The 22,560-nt window shown below is 41.7% G+C and overlaps 1 protein-coding gene across 1 annotated transcript; it reads right to left on the bottom strand.

The window, feature by feature from the left end:
• Nucleotides 1–202: 202 nt before the first annotated feature.
• On the bottom strand, nt 203–22,019 carry LOC129839793 (calpain-2 catalytic subunit-like). The gene is made up of 21 exons (XM_055907437.1): nt 21,699–22,019; nt 21,075–21,144; nt 17,208–17,326; nt 16,851–16,984; nt 13,710–13,878; nt 13,088–13,171; nt 11,151–11,236; nt 10,997–11,065; nt 9,478–9,638; nt 9,049–9,218; nt 8,600–8,611; nt 7,114–7,325; nt 6,920–6,956; nt 6,575–6,640; nt 6,292–6,349; nt 3,381–3,445; nt 3,012–3,080; nt 2,066–2,144; nt 1,336–1,452; nt 890–948; nt 203–753 (listed from the first exon to the last, which is right to left on the bottom strand). Exons 1-21 carry the CDS (start codon nt 21,933–21,935, stop codon nt 730–732), a joined length of 2,097 nt encoding a protein of 698 aa, XP_055763412.1. The 5' UTR covers nt 21,936–22,019; the 3' UTR covers nt 203–729.
• Between the last annotated feature and the right edge of the window lie 541 nt (nt 22,020–22,560).

Here is a 22,560-nt window from a genome sequence, read left to right as displayed (position 1 = left end):
TCCCAATGAAAACTAGATAGACAATTCTAACATTTATTTTATGGAAATGAGATGTGTTTCTGGACGATGCAACATGATGTCTTGTTGCCAAAATGACCGAGCGAGGCAGATTACTCTTAGTTTTGAGAAAGGAGCGCCTCCATTTCGCCCGATGACGTGTGGTGCCCCGCGGCTCAGCATAAATGAATCAACCAAGCCAATCTTATCCACCCAATCGTGTTTATTGAAGGTCCAAGAACCGTGTATAGTTGGTGCGCAACTGAGCATCATACGCCGTAAAGGCCTATAGACAGTCGTAGACCGTTGGTTTATAACCTAAAAGCCTACATGTAGCCGATGGATTCATTTCCGACTGTTAACATTATTATAATATAATAAATCTTTATTTGAGCATTGCATGGAATTCCATGTGGACCTTCCATAAAACAGGCCAAAATAAAAATACATTTCACAATCTCTACAGGGCATATTGTCTAATACAAAAAGTAAACATATTACAGTGGTGTGCGAACAAATATATCCTTGTTCCTCTTACAGATTGACATTCACATGAAATCTACCACAGTAATACCATCCCACAGTTAGTAATGTCTAACTGAATACATAATACCATGCAGCAGTGAATAAAATACATGCAGAAATGTGACATAAAAATCTAAAAAAACTCTTAATACTTTAATACTTGTTTTTTTAACTTGCACATTTTTCTTCGGAATGAACAGGGGTCTTCTAGATCATCGTAAATGTTAGCCACTGTAACAAAAAGAACAGACCATCATATTGCATTAGGCATACCTGTGATGTGAATCCAAGCTATCTGCAGTACCATATCCATCATATCCAAGTCTGAGCAGCCATCATTGTTTCTTCAAATAATTAATTCACTGACCTGATGGAAGTCGAGCTCAATGAAGCCACTGTCATGAGCATCAATCTTCATAAAGACTCCTGTATAAAATAGAGTAGTTATCAATTATTTACAGTAAAAAAACACAGGTTACAGCTCAAACTATGAATTCAGTGTCTGGTGTTAGATTTGCTAGATTTTATATAATTGCAAAGTTTTTAAACACTGTTTCTTCATTAGTTATAAAATGACCACAAACTGGAGTTTGTGTTTCAGCCCAACAGCCAATTAGTTTGGAAGAGAACAAACTACATTGTTTGGAGTGAAACTACAGGCTTTGGGTTATGATACGGTAAGACAGATGTTCATGAAGCAACTGTAAGTTAAATTCCTCCAGAATAAATGGCTATATCGTTAACTGAAATGATGACTATTGAACAACAGGAAATCTTATGGATTGGGGTTTTGAGAAAGCCAACTATACTCACTGAACATCATATCCAGACGCATAAGGCAGGCCACAAAGTTATCAAAGTCGATGGTCATGTCTAGCTCAGCGTAGCGAGCCACGAGGATCTGATAAATGCCATTGTTCAATGTGAAGCCTGAGGAAGGAAAAGAAGAGTTTCCTTGTTAGAAACTGAGCAGTGAAGCATTGAGCGCAATGACAGCCTGTGTACCTAAGACTTTCTTTCTGTTGCAAACACCTTCAGTTCAGCTCAATTCCCCTTACTCCAAACTCCTTCAATGGGTTTTTAGTCTGTTATGCACATACATTATTCACTTCTAATACCAATCAGCTTAGGCCTTGCTTAGGCCAGGTATTTCTGCACTTTCTTCCACAGAGTAGCGAATTCCCCAAGGCCCAATTTTCCATTCCAACTGTCCTACTGTAGAGTTAAGATTCAATCTTTCAGTACGAGCACACCATATCGTTTAATTGGTTGAACATGGAACATAAGCAAATTCGTACCACTGGCCAGCAGATGACTCAATTTCTGGAATTTGAACTCTATGGTTACGAGCACCAGTCCTTTTCCAAATCGGGTGCCTCATTACAATACCATTGATATTTGTCCTTTCCCCTATCTACTTCTACTTAACCGTGAACACTTTCACCAACCCATATCTGTCAGATCAGCGAAATCTCCAAGGAAGCCAAAAAGATAGGCTCAATTAAAAAGTAGTCACCGGATCAGAAAATGCCAAGAGACTCGCCTGCTTCTTTCAGGGCTATACGCATCTCTGGAGTACTCATGGTGCCTGAATTGTCCATGTCGTTCTTCTTATAGATACCCTGTAGGAACAAACGGCACATAATTACACAATTAAATATTTTTTGGTTAAATATGCTCATAATAACATTGACGTCTTCTGCACTACTGCCAGGGAAAACATAGCATGCTCCACATTATCAGCATGGGTAAGTACTACATCCACTATTTCCAACTTAAATGTAATGTGTGATTGTATACATTGTGGATTATTTCTAAGTAGTATTTTGTTTGTTTGTTTATCTTTTAGTTGTTGTAAATGTTGAGTGCCTTATGTTCTATTGTGTAAAACAATATGAGCCCTTATGTTAAATCTATTCCGACATATTTATCTGTACTATGTCGATTAGATTAAGATCACTTTATTGGTCAATTGAACACAATGTCCAACATTTGACTTCTGCTTTTAACCCAACCCTTCCGAAAGCACAAATACATTCACATACAGGGCGAGATGCAGGGAGGGGGCTGCCACACGGGGTGCCCAGCTAGCTGTTGTTTTTAAGTGCCTTGCTCAAGGGCACACAATGGCATCTAGGATACCTTCTGGTTGCCAACTCACTTCCCAACAGATTTTTCCCGTCAGACCCGGGATTGGAACTGGCAACCCTACAGTTGCTGGCTCGCCTTTCTAACCGCTCGGCTACCTACCGCCGAAACGATGGCCATCTATTTGTAATAAATATGAGAGTATTACAGAGGTCAAGACCCTCCTCTTTTCTTTTTGTGACTAATCTCAGATAACATGCTCAACCAAAAACAATGATGAGATGCATATGTCATACCTGTGACACCTGTTGTAGAAATTGCTGGGAACTACCAATAGAAAATTGCAATCAGGGCACCCACTTCGGGGTAGAAATTCAAACCCTTCTCGACACATATCTTACCAGGTATTTCTGCACTTTCTTCCACAGAGTAGCGAATTCCCCAAGGCCCAATTTTCCATTCCCACTGTCCTACTGTAGAGTTAAGATTCAAACTTTCAGTACGAGCACACCATATCGTTTAATTGGTTGAACATGGAACATAAGCAAATTCGTACCACTGGCCAGCACATGAAAGCACTGCTTTACTTAATGTGATATAAGTTAGGAGATTGACATACTATAGTATAGAACAGATGAGGCTGGTGGGATGAGCTGTAGGAGGATGGGCTCATTGTAATGGCTGGAAGTGAATAAATTGAATGGTATCAAACACATCAAACATATGGAAACCACATTTAGTCTGGGAATACTGACGGAAAGAAAGGATACATCCATGAGGTTGACCATGATTCTACAGGTTTCAAGACTGAAGCCATCTGTTTTGATGTCAGTTCCTGCAAAACAACAAAAAGGACTATTGAGGGGTATTCCAGAAAAGGGAGATTAATGAGTTAGCCAGCAAATTTGTCAGATCTTGAATCAACGCTGCTCTAGATAGAATGTTCTGCTCCAGAGAGAGCTGAAACGATGGCAACGAATCATCCACAAAAAAAGGATAACTCAACTCTATCCTGAATTTATGGCTACATTCACAAGATCTCAACCAATCAAATCAAATGTCCTACCTCTTCAAAGAATTACGTCACTATTCCAACATGTGACACAGTGACAGACATAATGTGGATGAATTTGCTAGTTGTTTGTTGCACTGATACATTTGTACTAGGGCATCAATGAGTGTAACCTACATAATAAAAGCTTGCATTTGCTTTATTTATCTTTCTGGAATAGCCTTCGGGTCCATCAGAGGCTGTGTACTTTCTAAGTAGTAGGAGTAACAGAGACTATCCCTGAACAGCAAACCTTGGACGATCCAATGTTCCCAACAACACTTTGTCACTCAAGTCAACCGTGTAACCAGAGTGAGCAACAGTTGACTAGATCTCAGGGCGGGTGAAATCACTTGTACAATGGGTTATCCAACAATGCGTATCTAACACTGTTGCCTGGATTACAGGCCTGGATTACAGGCAACATTCGCACTGAGATAAAGGGTAGAGCTGCCGCTTTCAAGGTGCGGGACTCGAACCCAGAAGCTTACAAGAAATCCTGCTATGCCCTGCGTCGAACCATCAAACAGGCAAAGCGTCAATACAGGGCAAAGATTGAATCATACTACACCGGCTCCGACGCTCGTCGGATGTGGCAGAGCTTGCAAACAATTACAGGCTACAAGGGGAAGCCCAGCTGCGAGCTGCCCAGTGACACGAGCCTACCAGACGAGCTAAATCACTTCTATGCTCGCTTCGAGGCAAGCAACACTGAGGCATGCATGAGAGCATCAGCTGTTCCGGATGACTGTGTAATCACGCTCTCCGTAGCCGTCGTGAGTAAGACCTTTAAATAGGTCAACATACACAAGGCTGTGGGGCCAGACGGATTACCAGGACGTGTGCTCCGGGCATGTGCTGACCAACTGGCAAGTGTCTTCACTGACATTTTCAACATGTCCCTGATTGAGTCTGTAATACCAACATGTTTCAAGCAGACCACCATAGTCCCTCTGCCCAAGAACACAAAGGCAACCTGCATAATTGACTACAGACCCATAGCACTCACGTCCGTAGCCATGAAGTGCTTTGAAAGGATGGTAATGGCTCACATCAACACCATTATCCCAGAAACACTAGACCCACTCCAATTTGCATACCGCCCAAACAGATCCAAAGATGTTGCAATCTCCATTGCACTCCACACTGCCCTTTCCCACCTGGACAAAAGGAACACCTATGTGAGAACACCATATTACCCTCAAAGCTCATCACTAAGCTAAGGAACCTGGGACTAAACACCTCCCTCTGCAACTGGATCCTGGACTTCCTGACGGGCCGCCCCCAGGTGGTGAGGGTAGGTAGCAACACATCTGCCATGCTGATTCTCAACACTGGAGCTCCCCAGGGGTATATCCTCAGTCCCCTCCTGTACTCCCTGTTCACCCACGACTGCATGGCCAGGCATGACTCCAACACCATCATTAAGTTTGCAGATGACACAACAGTAGGCCTGATCACCGGCAACGACGAGATAGCCTATAGGGAGGAGGTCAGAGACCTGGCCGGGTGGTCCCAGAATAACAACCTATCCCTCAACGTAACCAAGACTAAAGAGATGATTGTGGACTACAGGAAAAGGAGCACCGAGCACGCCCCCATTCTCATCGACGGGGCTTTAGTGGAGCAGGTTGAGAGCTTCAAGTTCCATGGTGTCCACATCAACAACAAACTAGAATGGTCCAAACACACCAAGACAGTCATGAAAAGGGCACGACAAAACCTATTCCCCTCAGGAAACTAAAAAGATGTGGCATGGGTCCTGAGATCCTCAAAAGGTTCTACAGCTGCAACATCGAGAGCATCCTGACCGGTTGCATCTCTGCCTGGTACGGCAATTGCTCGGCCTCCGACCGCAAGCCACTTCAGAGGGTAGTGTGTACGGCCTAGTACATCACTGGGGCAAAGCTGCCTGCCATCCAGGACCTCTACAACAGGCGGTGTCAGAGGAAGGCCCTAAAAATTGTCAAAGACCCCAGCCACCCCAGTCATAGACTGTTCTCTCTACTACCGCATGGCAAGCGGAACCGGAGTGTCAAGTCTAGGACAAAAAGGCTTCTCAACAGTTTTTACCCCCAAGCCATAAGACTCCTGAACAGGTAACCAAATGGTTACCCGGACTATTTGCATTGTGAGCAAACCCCCCCCAATCCCTCTTTTACGCTGCTGCTACTCTCTGTTTATCAAATATGCATAGTCACTTTAACTATACATTCATGTACATACTACCTCAATTGGCCCGACCAACCAGTGCTCCCGCACATTGGCTAACCGGGCTATCTGCATTGTGTCCCACCACCCGCCAACCCCTCTTTTTATGCTACTGCTACTCTCTGTTCATCATATATGCATAGTCACTTTAACCATACCTACATGTACATTCTACCTCAATAAGCCTGACTAACCGATGTCTGTATATAGCCTTGCTACTGTTATTTTCAAATGTCTTTTTACTGTTGTTTTTTTCTTTACTTACCTACACACACACACACCTTTTTTTCGTACTATTGGTTAGAGTAAGTAAGCATTTCACTTTAAGGTCTACACCTGTTGTATTCGGCGCACGTGACAAATAAACTTTGATTTGATTCGCATCTGCCTCAGATCCACAAAACTAAATTTTTACTTACGTTTGGAGACAATCTTATTCATGATGGTTTTCAGCTCCGTTGCAGAGATCTCCATGTCCTGAAGAAATAAAACAATACATATAAAATACAAAATGTGTTTTTTTACACAATTTTGAATACTAGAGAAATCAGAACTCCCAGGAACCGCAAAGAGAATCCTTTTCCAGATTACTGATGTTTAGGTTCACCCTCTTTAACATCCTTTGTAAGTGGATGAGGTGGTTAGGATGTTGTAATGCACTGACAAAAGTGTCAAAAGAATGATGTGTAAAAATGAATGTACATCTCCTGCAAGCTTTGTAAACAAGCCTCTAAATCCTGCGTCGACTTCAGCATCAGATACAGTCTCCTAAAAAAGAAAATAGTTGATTTTAGAACATAATTAGAATGTTTATGCATGTAAAGATATGAGAACATTACTCACAATAAACCAAGAAACCTGAGTTGTAATCACATATTTGTTGCTTTGGGATTCTTCTAAACAAGGACTATTAGGCTCGGTTAGTTATCAATTGTGTAAGTATCAGAAAGTACCTTAAGCATTGTTACTACCCAATTTCCTAGTAAATACTAGAGGAAACAATAGCATAAAATAAAGTGAAACCAAAACAGTCTATGCACTACTCACATCATCTAAGTCTGCCTTGACAGGATCGTCACATGGTCTAAATAGCACAACATAAAAATACAAAAAGTTGACATCAGGCAGTAACAAGCCAGACTATCAACACATTACATGTCAGAGGTCATTGTGTGTGCAGGAGTCATTTTATCACTTGGCCCTGAAAATGTATGAAACCTGAACAAAGGTGAGAGCGTTACCGAGTCTCAGTCTGCTTCTCTGAGAAAACACGGATGCAGAAGTCACCATTTAGGTGCGGCTCGAAGGTGGAGGGCACAATGAGGTACTCCCCGGGGGGCATTTTGAAGCGGGTGCTAACCTCCCGAAGGTTGACGAAGGTCTCAGACCGGGCCTTTTGAGCATGTGTCAGGAAATAATTCTTGTCCAGGTGAACCTCCCTCTGACCATGAAACTGACAGGAGAACGAACCAATCAGGGAAAGATGCAGGGTGTGTTTTACGAAGCAAACAAACAAAAGGCATTCCTAAAGGTTATTTCAAGTACGGAACAGGGGTTGGAACCAAAATTATTTTCTAATTGTTTCATTCTGAACAGAACCATTATTTTTTTCGTTCCGTTACACTGTTCCAAACAGCAAAATAAAATTCTGAACCGTTTACAACCAAAAAGCAATTTATATTGTTTCTTTTTAAACCTCTGAAATCAGCATATTTTTTTTACATTTAGCTCGACATTACATTATTTTACCAATGATAGAGCAGCTCGCTATGGAGCGGGCATGCATTGGACAGACAAGTGTAACTAACGCAGGGTGCGAATGATGCGGGCGAGGAGAGTGCTAGGCATGAAGGGCTGGGCATCTTGTTGTTATGACATGCATTAGGCCTACAAAATTATACCTACAGAGGAGCGGCTTCTATGAAGGAACTTTGAATGTCTTTGTACTTCAGAGAGTTGGTTTAACTAACATTTTACCAGAGCTTGCCCTTGATCATAATTCTCAGTTCAATCACATTACACATGATGCCACCTAGAGTTTCCAAGAGCTAAACCAGAGCTAGCAAGCTTGTTATTTTTACCTTTACTTAACTAGGCAAGTCAGTTAAGAATAAATTATTATTTTCAATGACAGCCTAGGAACAGTGGGTTAAACTGCCTTGTTCAGGGGCAGAACGACAGATTGTTACCTTGTCAGCTCAGGGATTCGATCTTGCAACCTTTCGGTTACAAGTCCAACGCTCTAACCACTAGGCTACCTGCCACCCCGAAGTGTGTGCAGAGTGGCACTAGAATTCAAATAAAACAAGTCTTACCTTTTTGTAGTTAATAAATCCAATGGGAAACATGATAACTATAGTTTCCTTAACTAGCATTGAAAAAGTAAATCCATTGTTCTCAAATAAAAAATCTCTCTCCATAATTTTTTTGTGGGACTGGAAAAAAATGCCTGGAACATAAAATAACGTTATTAACCGGTTCCCATATTTTTAAAATAACAGTTCTGTTCCGGAACAGTAGAGATCACTTTCATTCTCGGTTCTGGTTCTGTTCCTCAATTTTTGACAAATATTTTCCAGTTTTTGGTTCTATTCCCTGAACCAGTTCCAACCCCTGGTACGGAATACAATTAAAGGAGAGTACTGTAACATATGTAAATATATGTAGCAGACCTTTGTTGACTATTGGTCATTACACACTGCACGGTCTCTTTGGTTAATCCCTCACCTGTGATGGAACCTAAAACAAAAGAAAAAAACTATATTTTCACCTCATATCGACAAATTTGTTTTCTGCAAATATCTGTTATTGTGATACAGTTATAATCATTTTAAGACTTCTGACAAGTGTGTATGACCCCTTTATATAGTCTTAGTATCATCTCATAATGACAATGAAATCCTGAATTAATAACGGATATTTTCAGTCAGTTAAAAAGTTGCAGCATCAAAATAAACAGTTATCCAAATATATAAATCCCATTATCTAAATGCCAAAAACAAAACAAAGCATTTAAATACATTTGCCAATGCCAACAGAGCATGTCAGACGCCTTTTAATTGTGATTTGAACACCTTGACTATCTAGTATGTGGAATTTTTTGTGAAACTGCTTTGCCCACTAGAACCTACCCCACTTCCTCAAGACACACCGCAGGGGGTTAAGACCTTCCTCACCTCATAGATGGCGAAGCCAATGGTGTGCATGTCTTCGCCTACTTTCCTCAGCCGGCGCCGGTTCTTCTGGATCAGGCCCACCACGAAGCTGCAGCCCACCTCGTTATCATCAGGGTCATCGTCCTCTTCATCCAGCCTGATCACAAATTGGGGGTTCATCCAGAAGGTGTCTGGAGTTGGGAGGGAGGTAATGGAATATATATATTTTTAAAGCATGAAATAGTGTGAGCTTACTTGGAAAGTATTTTGTTTGATGAGTGTAAGCTGAATGAGGTTGAATACAAGCACAAGACAAAGTAACAGTACACCCAGCAAACCAAGAACATTCCCAGCTAGCATTAGCTAACATTCCCATTATTAAGTTTTAATTAGGTTATAAACAGAGAGACTAATATGGTCACTTTTGAATACTTTAGCAATTGTACTCACAGGCATGGTTCCTGCACCCCCCAGCAGTGGAACCCTTCCTCCAGCTACCATCATAGTTACACACACTCCAGTGCTTCACAGAGTCATCCGTTAGCGTATCTGGGGTCAGAGTGCAAATCTCTATGCGAGAGTAATGCCGCAGGAACTCTGTAAATGACATCCTGCACATGGGCAAGAATGAGTGGAATACTTAGCTTATACAGTTGATAGATTAAAAGGGACAGATCCACTTTAAAGGTCGAGACATTTTGTAACTTTCATTTAATTTTCATTTCAGGTACTATGAATACATTTGGGCAAGAAGCTTAACTAAAAGATAAAACAGAAAGAAAAAAAAACAGAAACACTAACAAAAAATAAATACATTTGCTACGACCCACCCTTCAGTTTAGAAATAAAAACAGGGGCAGCCCTTTTGACTGGAAATTGCAGAATGCACCTTTCATTGGTCATAACATAAAACATCTTCTGGCACCAGTGGTGTAAAGTATTTAAGTAAAAATACATTAAAGTACTACTTAAGTAGTTTTTATGGGTATCTGTACTTTACTACTTATATTTTTGACTTACTTCACTACATTCCTGAAGAAAATTATGTACTTTTTACTCCATACATTTTCCCTGACATCCAAAAGTACTCATTACATTTTGAATGCTTAGCAGGACAGGAAAATTGTCAAATTCAAGCACTTACCAAGATAAATTCCCTGGTCATCCCTACTGCCTCTGATCTGGTAGACTCACTAAACACACATGCTTAGTTTGTAAATGATGTCTGAGTGATGGAGTGTGCCCTGGCTAAGTATATTAAAACCAAAATACTTTTAGACTTTTACTCAAGTAGTATTTTACTGGGTGACTCACTTTAACTTGATTAATTATCTATCAAGGTATCTTTACTTTTACTCAAGTATGACAATTGGGTACTTTTTCCACCACTGTCTGGCACCATAGTTACTGTTAAGTGAATGCATATAACATAACATATGTCTTAAGGCTACAGCTAGCAATTTTAGCCTAACAAGTTTATTAATGCTTTGACTACAAGTAGAACATTTTAACCAACAGGGTTCAAGGCTTTGGCTACATCTAGAAATGTTGGCCTAAGTGTTGCGGACCCTAGTCAGGCTCATAGTCTCGTAATGGGGTATCCCCGCATGCGAGTGACTTCAAAATCAATATCAACCTGGGCCCAACAGGAAATATCGTTGGTTTCTCCTGTGAGAGACCAGGGTTCACATCCTGCCCATGACATAAGGGTGACATTTTCGTAATGCAAAACCATTATGTGCAAAACTTATCATAAACTTCGATATAATTTGGCAGCTTGATTTATTTGGAAAGTCTTCAACAATAAGCATTAAAAGGACGCGGTTATCTAAACTAGTATTAATCACCTCATAACACACATTATTGAAAAGTTTGTAACTTGGCATAAGATATGTAGCTCATTGTATTACCCATACTTCTTAGTATTAGACACAAGGTTATCAACTCTAAATAACTAATATTATTGTACCAGAATTCTCCATCATCAGCTTTGACGTTCTGGCGCTCCGAATCATCAACGGAGTTCCACTCTGAGGAGCTGGAAGGAGGGCAAAGCAGTGAAAGGTCATACAAGGTACAAGGCACCTTCATTTCTTTGAGCTATTGTTCTGATAAAGGCACACCTGTCACTCCAAGCCCCTGTCCATTCCACTTGACCCCAAGGGTTACGTATCCTGATCAGCTTCTCCTTACGGCCACGATAGGTCACCTAAAAACACATGCACAACTTACACATAAGTAACCTCATGGACCCTCAATTGGGATCATGTGGGTGGTGGAATGATTGCGTCTTCATAGTCATTATCATTTGGGTGACACTTTACATTAAGTTTCCCTTATGCCATAACGAGAATGTTTATAGTTAGAAGAATGTAATAATTTATCTTAATTTTTTTAACCAAAATGTTAAAAATTCCACACACCTGCAGTTGAAGTCGGAAATTTACGTAGACTTAGGTTGGAGTCATTAAAACTCATTTTTCAACCACTCCACAAATTTCTTGTTGGTTAGAACATCTACTTTGTGCATGACACAAGTAATTTTTACAACAATTGTTTACAGACAGATTATTTCACATATAATTCACTGTATCACAATTCCAGTGGGTTAGAAGTTAACGTACACTATCTGACTCTGCCTTTAAACAGCTTGGGAAATTCCAGAAAATTATGTCATGGGTTTAGAAGCTTCTGATAGGCTAATTGACATCATTTGAGCCAATTGGAGGTGTACCTGTGGATGTATTTCAAGGCCTACCTTCAAACTCAGTGCCTCTTTGCTTGATATCATGGGAAAATCAAAAGAAATCAGCCAAGAAAGACCTCAGAAAAAATTGTAGACCTCCACAAGTCTGGTTCATCCTTGGGAGCAATTTCCAAACGCCTGAAGGTACCACGTTCATCTGTACAAACAATAGTACGCAAGTATAAACACCATGGGACCACGCAGCCGTCATAGCGCTCAGGAAGGAGACGCGTTCTGTCTCCTAGAGGTTAACGTACTTTGGTGCGAAAAGTGCAAATCAATCCCAGAAGAACAGCAAAGGACCTTGTGAAGATGCTGGAGGAAACAGGTACAAAAGTATCTATATCCACAGTAGAACGAGTCCAATATCAACATAACCTGATAGGCCGCTCAGCAAGGAAGAAGCCACTGCTCCAAAACCGGCATAAAAAAGCCAGACTACGGTTTGCAACTGCACATGGGGATAAAGATCGTACTTTTGGAGAAATGTCCTCTGGTCTGATAGAACTGTTTGGCCATAATGACCATCGTTATGTTTGGAGGAAAAAGGGGGAGGCTTGCAAGCCGAAGAACACCATCCCAAACGTGAAGCACGGGGGTGGCAGCATCATGTTGTGGGGGTGCTTTAGTGCAGGAGGGACTGGTGCCCTTCACAAAATAGATGGCATCACGAGGGAGGACAATTATGTGGATATATTGAAGCAACATCTCAAGACATCAGTCAGGAAGTTAAAGCTTGGTCGCAAATGGGTCTTCCAAATAGACAATGACGCCAAACACACTTCTAAAGTTGTGGCAAAATGGCTTAAGAACAACAAAGTCAAGGTATTGGAGTGGCCATCACAAAGCCCTGACCTCAATCCAATAGAAAATTTGTGGGCAGAACTGAAAAAGCGCGTGCGAGCAAGGAGGCCTACAAACCTGACTCAGTTACACCAGCTCTGTCAGGAGGAATGGGACAAAATTCACCCAACTTATTGTGGGAAGCTTGTGGAAGGCTACCTGAAACGTTTGACCCAAGTTAAACAATTTAAAGGCAATGCTGCCAAATACTAACTGAGTTTATGTAAACTTCTGACCCACTGGAAATGTGATGAAAGAAAGAAAACCTGAAATAGATCATTCTCTCTACTATTATTCTGACATTTCACATTCTTAAAATAAAGTGGTGATCCTAACTGACCTAAGACAGGGAATTTTTACTAGGATTAAATGTCAGGAATTGTGAAAAACGGAGTTTAAATGCATTTGGCTAAGGTGTATGTAAACTTCCGACTTCAACTGTACATCATCTACTTTCATTTTGGGTCTCACCTCAACAGCCCCTGTTAGGGAGTAGGCATGCCCTTTCACCAGCTTCTGTCGTGTGACTGCCTCAGAATCAGCGGCACTGGTTATCTGCACCAACACAGGAAAACTAGGATTAGACCAAAGAATTGTAGGGGTGTGATAAAAAAAACTTGGAATGAACTATGAACTGAATTGTTACACAAGACCTAGATGTTCAAACTGTATACAGTATATTTTGAACTTCAACTTGACCAGGTTACTTCCTACCAAGAGACTTTTTCCTTGCCACTGACACGCCTGCTAGGACTTTTGGCTTAGGTCTAGGTTACTATTATTAAGCACTTTGTAACAAATGTGTTTAAAAAAGAATAATTTGCATAATTTGATTTATTGATTGATCTGTTTATGTTACACATTTACCCCTTTCTACTCTACCTCTCGTAATGTACTTCACACATTGATTTTCCATTTCTAAACGCACACACTGTGCAAAGAAAACCTATATACCCAACACACTATCCAACAGGATAACTTGAAACATAGATCTTAACGATATTTAAAATATATATATATATTTTAACGGTCTATGGTGACAATTGTGCTGTTAAAATAAACAGCGTGAAAAGGACAGAAAAGAGAGCCTTACGTCAATGGAGCAGCCAAGCAGAGCCCCTGACTCGATTGCCTTCTTAATAATCTGGAACATGTTCGGAGGTGGTTTCCTCAGGTCGTAGTTCTCTGCAATGCCCCCAGTGAAGTCCTCAAAGCCCTCAGTGGTGGAGCCCCCAGACAGGGCCTCGTAGCAGCCATTCACCCTGTGGGCGAGGTAGAAAGACTGAAATTAAAAAGACTAAATCACACATGTTTAAAATAGGTCACACAATGGTTTCCCCTACATGTCACGATCGTGTTGACGTGAAAGAGAGGACCAAGGCGCAACATGACTTGAATACATCTTCTTTAATTATAACGACGAAGATGAACACGTAACACTTATACACACTAACAAAACAACAAACGATCGTGAAACCTAAAACGCAAGTGCACACACAAACTACTTACGTTCGACATAAACATATACAATGACCCACAAACAGCTAAAGCCTATGGCAGCCTTAAATATGGCTCCCAATTAGAGACAACAGAAATCAGCTGTCTCTAATTGAGAACCCATTCCGGCCACCATAGACTTTCCTAGAAAACTACACACCCATAGACACAGCTGGATACATACATTCAACACAAAACCATAAACTACAACCAACACCCCCTCTACCATATAATACCCCAAAATACACACATACCCCATGTCACACCCTGACCTAACTAAAAATAATAAATAAAACAAATAATACTAAGGCCAGGGCGTGACATAACCCCCCCCTTAAGGTGCGAACTCCGGGCGCACCAGCACATAGTCTAGGGGAGGGTCTGGGTGGGCTTCCTTCCACGGCGGCGGCTCCGGCACTGGTCGTGGTCCCCACCCCACCATAGTCATAAGGGGCAGCACCGGGGTAAGGGGCAGCACCAGGATAAGGGGCAGCACCAGGATAAGGGGCAGCACCAGGATAAGGGGCAGCACCAGGATAATGGGCAGATCCTGGCTGGATGACAGCTACGGCTGATCCTGGTTGGACGGCTCATGGCTGGCTGACAGATCTGGCTGCTCATGGCTAGCTGACGGATCCGGCTTCTCATGGCTGGCAGACGGATCCGGCTTCTCATGGCTGGCAGACGGATCCGGACGCTCATGGCTGGCTGACGGATTTGGACGCTCATGGCTGGCTGACGGCTCTGGCAGATCCTGTCTGATTGGCGGCTCTGGCAGATCCTGTCTGATTGGCGGCTCTGGCAGATCCTGACTGACGAATGGCTCAAGCGGCTCCTGACTGACTAATGGCTCTGACGGCTCGGGACAGACGGGCGGCTCTAATGGCTCTGGACAGACGGATGGCTCAGACGGCACTGGGCAGACGGATGGCTCAGATGGCGCTGGGGAGACGGATGGCTCAGACGGCGCTGGGGAGACGGATGGCTCAGACGGCGCTGGGGAGACGGATGGCTCAGACGGCGCTGGGGAGACGGATGGCTCAGACGGCGCTGGGGAGACGGATGGCTCTGGCCGGATGAGGCGCACTGTAGGCCTGGTGCGTGGTGCCGGAACTGGAGACACCGGGCTAAAGGCACGCACTTTCAGGCTAGTGCGGGGAGAAGGAACAGGGCATACTGGACCCTGGGGACGCACATTAGGCCTAGTGCGTGGGGCCGGAACTGGTGGTACCGGACTGGGGACACGCATCTCAGGGCTAGTGCGGGGAGCAGCAACAGGATGCACAGGACTCTGGAGACGCACAGGAGGCTTAGTGCGTGGTGCCGGAATTGGTGGTACCGGGCTGGAGACACGCACAATAGGACGAGTGCGTGGAGGAGGAACAGGGCTCTGGAGACACACTGGAAGCCTGTTACGTGGTGTAGGCACTGGTGGAACTGAACTGGGGCGGGGAGGTGGCGCCGGAAATACCGGACCGTGCAGGCGTATTGGCTCCCTTGAGCATTGAGCCTGCCCAACCTTACCTGGTTGAATGCTCCCCGTCGCCCGACCAGTGCGGGAAGGTGGAATAACCCGCACCGGGCTATGTAGGCGAACCGGGGACACCATGCGTAAGGCTGGTGCCATGTATACCGGCCCGAGGAGACGCACTGGAGACCAGACGCGTTGAGCCGGTATCATGGCACCTGGCTCAATGCCCAATCTAGCCCTACCAGTGCGGGGAGGTGGAATAACCCGCACCGGGCTATGAACACGTACAGGAGACACCGTGCGCTCTACTGCGTAACACGGTGTCCGCCCGTACTCCCGCTCTCCACGGTTAGCCTGGGAAGTGGGCGCAGGTCTCCTACCTGCCCTCGGCCCACTACCTCTTAGCCCCCCCCCCCCCCCCCCCCCCCCCAAGAAATTTTTGGGTAGTACTCGCGGGTCTCCAGCCTTGCCTCCGTGCTGCCTCCTCATATCGCCTCCTCTCGGCTTTCGCTGCCTCCAGCTCTTCACGAGGGAGGCGATATTCTCCCGGTTGCGCCCAAGGTCCCTTACCATCTAAAATCTCCTCCCATGTCCATGAATCCTTAATGCCTTGATCCTGTTGCCGCTGGTCATGTTGCTTGATCCGGATTTGGTGGGTCATTCTGTCACGATCGTGTTGACGTGAAAGAGAGGACCAAGGCGCAACATGACTTGAATACATCTTCTTTAATTATAACGACGAAGATGAACACGTAACACTTATACACACTAACAAAACAACAAACGATCGTGAAACCTAAAACGCAAGTGCACACACAAACTACTTACGTTCGACATAAACATATACAATGACCCACAAACAGCTAAAGCCTATGGCAGCCTTAAATATGGCTCCCAATTAGAGACAACAGAAATCAGCTGTCTCTAATTGAGAACCCATTCCGGCCACCATAGACTTTCCTAGAAAACTACACACCCATAGACACAGCTAGATACATACATTCAACACAAAACCATAAACTACAACCAACACCCCCTCTACCATATAATACCCCAAAATACACACATACCCCATGTCACACCCTGACCTAACTAAAAATAACAAATAAAACAAATAATACTAAGGCCAGGGCGTGACACTACAATGCCTAAAGAAAGTATTGTATTCTTAGCATTTGCCATGCAATATTTGCATTCTGTCAGCATAGATTTTTGACTGCTACACCGGCAGTTAATCATTAAGTCAGCGCAAGTATATTGACTCACTTGGCGTAGGCCTTCTCCAGCAGTGCACTCCAAAACTCTGAGCCCTCAGCTGAGTGAACAAACAGCAGCTCTCCATCTTTTGTGGGCAGCCTATCATCAATGACAACGTCCACCCACTCCCCAAACTGCCAAAACTGTGTAATGGGGGACAGAAATGAATCAATACAATTTTGTACCATAATTCGTCAGTTTAGACCTTGTGTATTTTCAACATATGGATTTAAATGGTTAAAAACGTGTAGCATATTTTGATTACATTAAAGGTACACATAGTTACCTATTTGTATTTTGGGTGAGTACACAGAGTACACATAGATTACAAACAACATTATTTAGCTTTTTTTACTTTTATTTTACCTGAAAGTGAAAAATGCCAGCGTAACTTTCCCCAAAGCTCTGTCCAACGGGGACCACTCTAGCCATGACATCTTCATTGAGCGTCAAAGAGGCAATGGCAGCCAAAAGCCAACAGTCACCTAAATAAAAAATAAAGAACAGAATCTAAGTTTGTATATTTGGGTTTATTTGCGTTTGTGTACTTTTGGGGAATATTTGCATTATGATGTTAACCACAAGCAGTGAGTGCACCAAACTATTGCCCAATGCAAACAAGAGTGCATTGTGACATGTGGCAACACACTGGAAGGATATGTCTGTAGCTAACCTCCTCTCATATTGTGTAGTTTCCAATGGGGACAGGAAACAGTAAACAGATCTGTCAAGTCCATCGGAGAACAGCGGAAAGCAAAACGCCAACAGTCACTTGACAATAAAATAACTGGTTCTAAATGGTTTAACTGGTTGATTTTGGGTTATCTATTATATTATCAATGCAGTTGTGACATTTGCAATGGTAGGCTAAACATTAACTGGAGACAAACAATTCTGTAAACTAGAGTCCAAAACACTTAACAGTGAACTTGACACCTAGTGCCATAACACGTTATATGTCATAACAGCTGACATAGCGTGTCATCTGTCGTAATATGGCCATAACAATGTCATGACACATATATTTAGACCTGTTGTGACATATATTGCATTATTTTATGACTGGTTATGACACCTACATAAGATATATAATACGTTATATTATACTGTTTTTCTCAATCACGTGCAATTTTTTTTTTTTTCAGAACTGTGGACAAACGTAACTATAGCAGAACAACAATGATCAATTGGCCAAATTAATTTGCCAAACTTCTGATCACTTTTTTGTCTTTGTATCTGGATTGCATATCTTAGACTCCCTTTTGCAAAACTATAAATACAAATCAATGAATATAAAATTTGGTAACACTTTACTTGACACCTAGCGTCATAACACATTATGATACGGTCATAACCATGTCATAAGATGTCATAACAGCTGACATAACTTGTCATAACCTGTGATAATATGGTGATAACACTGTCATGACCTCTATATTTACACCTGTTGTGACATATATGGCGTTATTTTATGGCTGGTTATGACACCTACATTCAATTGGGGTTTTTTCCCTGCCAAGAAGTTTCCTTTCGATTGAAAATGTGTTTCTTAAATCCTGTGTTGTTGTTGTAACGAATTCTTTAAAGTCGTGTTTTTAAACTTTATAACACTGTCAAGAAGCACTATGACCATCCTGTGTCACTTTACTTGGATTAAGAAAATACACTTTGACACTGTCAAGAAGCATTATGACCATCAGAATCATATAAGCCAGATAGGCCTATTACATACATGCCCTTATGTCAATCATCAGTCAAAAAGAGGGTGTCTTGTCCTGCTCCTGAAATATGCTCCTGCATTCATCCCAGTCATCAGCAACAGAGAATTGGGGTAGGTACATGTCTGACATCAGTGTGTGCGCAATACAATGATAATTCAATATGGTCAATTTCAGAAAATGTTATACAACATAAAAATACTGTTGACAAATAGGCTATGATGTAATTTAATGTTTTGCCATGTGATGTGGGTTTTGACACTCTTATGTAGGTGTCTTAACCAGCCATAAAATAATGCAATATATGTCACAACAGGTCTAAATATATGTGTCATGACATTGTTATGGCCATATTACGACAGATGACACGCTATGTCAGCTGTTATGACATATAACGTGTTATGGCACTAGGTGTCAAGTTCACTGTTAAGTGTTTTGTTCTCCGAATCATAACACATTTTCATCAGAAGAGAAATAAGTCTGAATGTGTTCACTGTTTCCAGCCATCATCAGTAAATAATAGTGCACAAAATTCTAAATCACCATCAGTTCTATATTTTTACAACACTGCGGACATGCAGAGGTGCAGAGAATAAGGTTGGGTTATTTCTAAGTAACTTTGGGTTAGTCCTAAGTCGTCATCGCCAACATTGTGACCTTCCATTACAGCGCTTTGCTTTGGTGTGTGTTGAGGCTTATGCATTCATCATATAAGTTGTTTTTCTCCACTGTATTTATATTTCGTTATTTCTATTGGGGATTGTCTGCTTGGTGATGGAAAGGCTACAAAGGTATAAGTAGACCAGCCTACTTAATAAATACGTGGAATTGGTTTCTGATTATACCGATGAATAAATCCTGCACAATGTGCTATTTTCCATTTTCTTTTTGATTAGAAACAATATTTAACTTGATGTGTATGAATTTATTTGGTGAAAAATGCATAAAAGGACAGTAATTGCCTATTATATTGCACCTTGATATTTGAATTTCCAATTTTGATCATTAAGTGACTGCAAAGAAAATATATGGATGCAATGAGATTTTTTTTAAGAGAGACTAACTTTCTGTTTTGTCAGCTTGACTTAAGAGGTATGTAGTTGTCACGTTCTGACCTTAGTTCTTTTGTTATGTCTTTGTTTTAGTATGGTCAGGGCGTGAGTTGGGTGGGTTGTCTATGTTCGTTTTTCTATGTTGTGTTTTGCGTTTGGCCTGGTATGGTTCTCAATCAGAGGCAGGTGTCGTTAGTTGTCTCTGATTGAGAATCATACTTAGGTAGCCTTTTTCCACCTGTGTTTCGTGGGTGATTATTTTCTGTTCTGTGTTTTGTATTTTCACCGTTCAGGACTGTTTCGTTCTCGTGTTTTGTTGTTTTTGTTCGAGTATTCATTTTCATTAAAAGAGATAATGAATACTTACCACGCTGCACCTTGGTCCTCCTCTCTTTCTCCCAACAACGAACGTTACAGTAGTATTGTTGTGTTAATCCTTTTTGCAGGCAGTCATGTTCTTTTGATGATTTTATTTGCAATTGATTCATGTATTTTTATGTTTTAAAAAGGTAACTAGTGTACACTGTTTTGAAAATCAACATTGTTCCAAAGAAATGCTTGTATGCGATTGAAAACATTTTTAATATAGAAGTTAATTTAACTTAATATTTCATATCAGCAGGGTAACTAAGTTGAAACAGCCAAACTTACAGCCTGTTATACATGCTCAGAACACATCAAGCTAAAATGAAGCATATAAATTGGCATTGAAGCTGTCAGTTTACAAAAAACTGGCACACAAATGGTAGTGCCTCTGAATGAATTAAAGACTATTCAAACTTCTGCAGCCTACGAGTGTCCTGGCTGCTACAAAATAAAGCTTAGCTGGCATGCATGTTTTCACAGTTGTAGCTTTGAAAAAAAGAGAAGCTAGAATTCTGGTGTGGTTTTACAGAAGCACGCACACAAGTGGTGAGTCAGCCTATGAAGAACAAAAAATTATATTCTCCCATTCTGCAAACTAGTTACAACAGGGAAAGGCGCGTGTGCCCACGTGTTGTATGTGTGTGTGTGTGTGTGTGTAGTCTTCACTTCCCACTTGGGCACAGTCTCCTTAAAAGCATATATGCCGTTGATTAAACCAGTGACAAACAATGGCCAAACCCCTTTCTGTGGTATGAGGGTGATATCAAATTTCAGCTGCATTTTTACAAGACCAAAAAACTTCATTATCCCTTTTAGATGATTGCCCTTCCTGAATATGTACTAGAAAAGGTACAGTTATATGTTTCAGGTGGTTTGTATTATTTATTTGGCAGAAGACTGGACTCTACAATAAACAGTGCTGAGGAAGGCCATAGAGCTCTTATGCAGTGCATGAAGAATGTAAATGTTTTAAGCCATGAGTGTAGGGGCTGTACTAGTTTAACTGGCGTTTTGATGCAATGGGGGCTTTTCCAAAGGCAGTTTTTCGAATAAAAATTGCTTTGCAGTGGAGCCTATAAGAGTGTGACATAACTTACCTAGAGCTCCTTGACAGATATCTGTTCTGGTGGCTCCTCCAACAATGAACTCTGGACTTGAGCACAACTCCTGAGGATAATATGTCACATTTCACCATGCATTAACCACAAGAGCAGAAAAACAAACAACAAAACCAAGAGCATTTTCTATGCTTAGGATATCTCATATAAAAGCAAAGGAAAAATTGATAAATCAAGTAACAATGTGAAATTATATATTAAGAAATTCACAATCTACATAGTATATGGAATATTGTCAAGCTGTTGCAAATTCCAAATTCTTTACAAGCATTCTCGAGAATCATTAAACTGCACAAATCAATGCTTAGCTTAGTTTTATCCTGGCCTCCCGTGGACAAATCTTGTCTCTACAGCATGAGTAGACTATTGACGCAGTTGAGTTGAGCTTGATTCAAAGCCCCTCTACTTAATATTTTAGAAAATAATCACAGAGTAGGCTATAGGCCACATGATTCACGGGGTAGTTTAAAACGCACGGGGCAACAATATGAACGGAGCAAATATGATGGGAAATTGGAAGTACATATCATTTATAATGTTTCAAATAAAACTTTCTAAATAAACTTAAACATATAACGTTAATGGGTGGAAAAATAGACTTACTCCTGGCCTTTTCCATTGCACTGCTCTAGTTTTGTACGAGCCTGGTCCGAGTTCATTAAAGCCCAAAGATTCGGGTGCGGCTGGAAAAGTTGGATCCGAGAATAGCCCTCCTCGACTTAAACATTGCGCCCTAAGCGCTTCAAAATCCTGATTGAGATATTTCACCGCATTGGCATTGGTGCCAAACCCTGCAGCCAATGCCCGCTTTTTAGCTAGGTTAGACGCCATTCCAGACATTATCAGTGAGATGCTGTACAACGTCGTTATCACCAAAAATGTACAGATGATAATGGAAAGTTTTGCTGTGACTCTCCGCCCAAAACTTTTACAGGCGTGGCTTGTCAGACGCAAGTTAATGCGTGTTTTCGTAACATCTCTTACTTGAAAAAGAAAGAGCTCAATTGAAAATCTCCATACAATTTGCACATCTTTAATTGCACATTAACAACACATATTTTAGAAATCAGAAATCTCTCATTTTCATTGGGCATTTGACATTAATTGAACGTTCTCTGTAGTGTAGCCAACACTACTAGCCTATCCATTAACAAAGTCAACTAATAATAGTCTAGGCCAGGTATTCACACGTTCTCCACATTTTCAAACTTGTTTCACTGACATCTAACCATCTAGAGTTCAGCGAAATTACAACACAATGTCAAATACAGGTAGCATAGTCAAATAATCAACATCCAATCACATTAACCGTTACTCTCTCGCGGGAATTCCACTAACAGTCCATATGTAGCCGTAAGTCCTCCACAATAGTATGGGACTTGCCTGTCCTAGCCACTCGGTAGCTCACCATATAAGACGCTTCTAGCCCCTTCTTATTAATGGTATCTGTTGCTTTTATACACGT

The sequence above is a fragment of the Salvelinus fontinalis genome, chromosome 3 (assembly GCF_029448725.1).
Source record: "Salvelinus fontinalis isolate EN_2023a chromosome 3, ASM2944872v1, whole genome shotgun sequence".
NCBI classification, from domain to species: Eukaryota; Metazoa; Chordata; class Actinopteri; order Salmoniformes; family Salmonidae; genus Salvelinus; species Salvelinus fontinalis.
Note: the sequence above shows the minus strand (reverse complement) of the source record. Positions and strands in the feature narration are given on the sequence as shown.

Coding starts and splice junctions, on each gene's coding strand:
- LOC129839793 (XM_055907437.1), bottom strand. CDS start 21,935: ATGTCTGGAATGGCGTCTAACCTAGCTAAAAAGCGGGCATTGGCTGCA. Junction 13,172..13,709: donor TGCTTGGCTGCTCCATTGAC/GTAAGGCTCTCT, acceptor GTGTTGGTGCAG/ATAACCAGTGCCGCTGATTC. Junction 1,453..2,065: donor TATAGCCCTGAAAGAAGCAG/GCGAGTCTCTTG, acceptor TTCCTTCCTCAG/GCTTCACATTGAACAATGGC.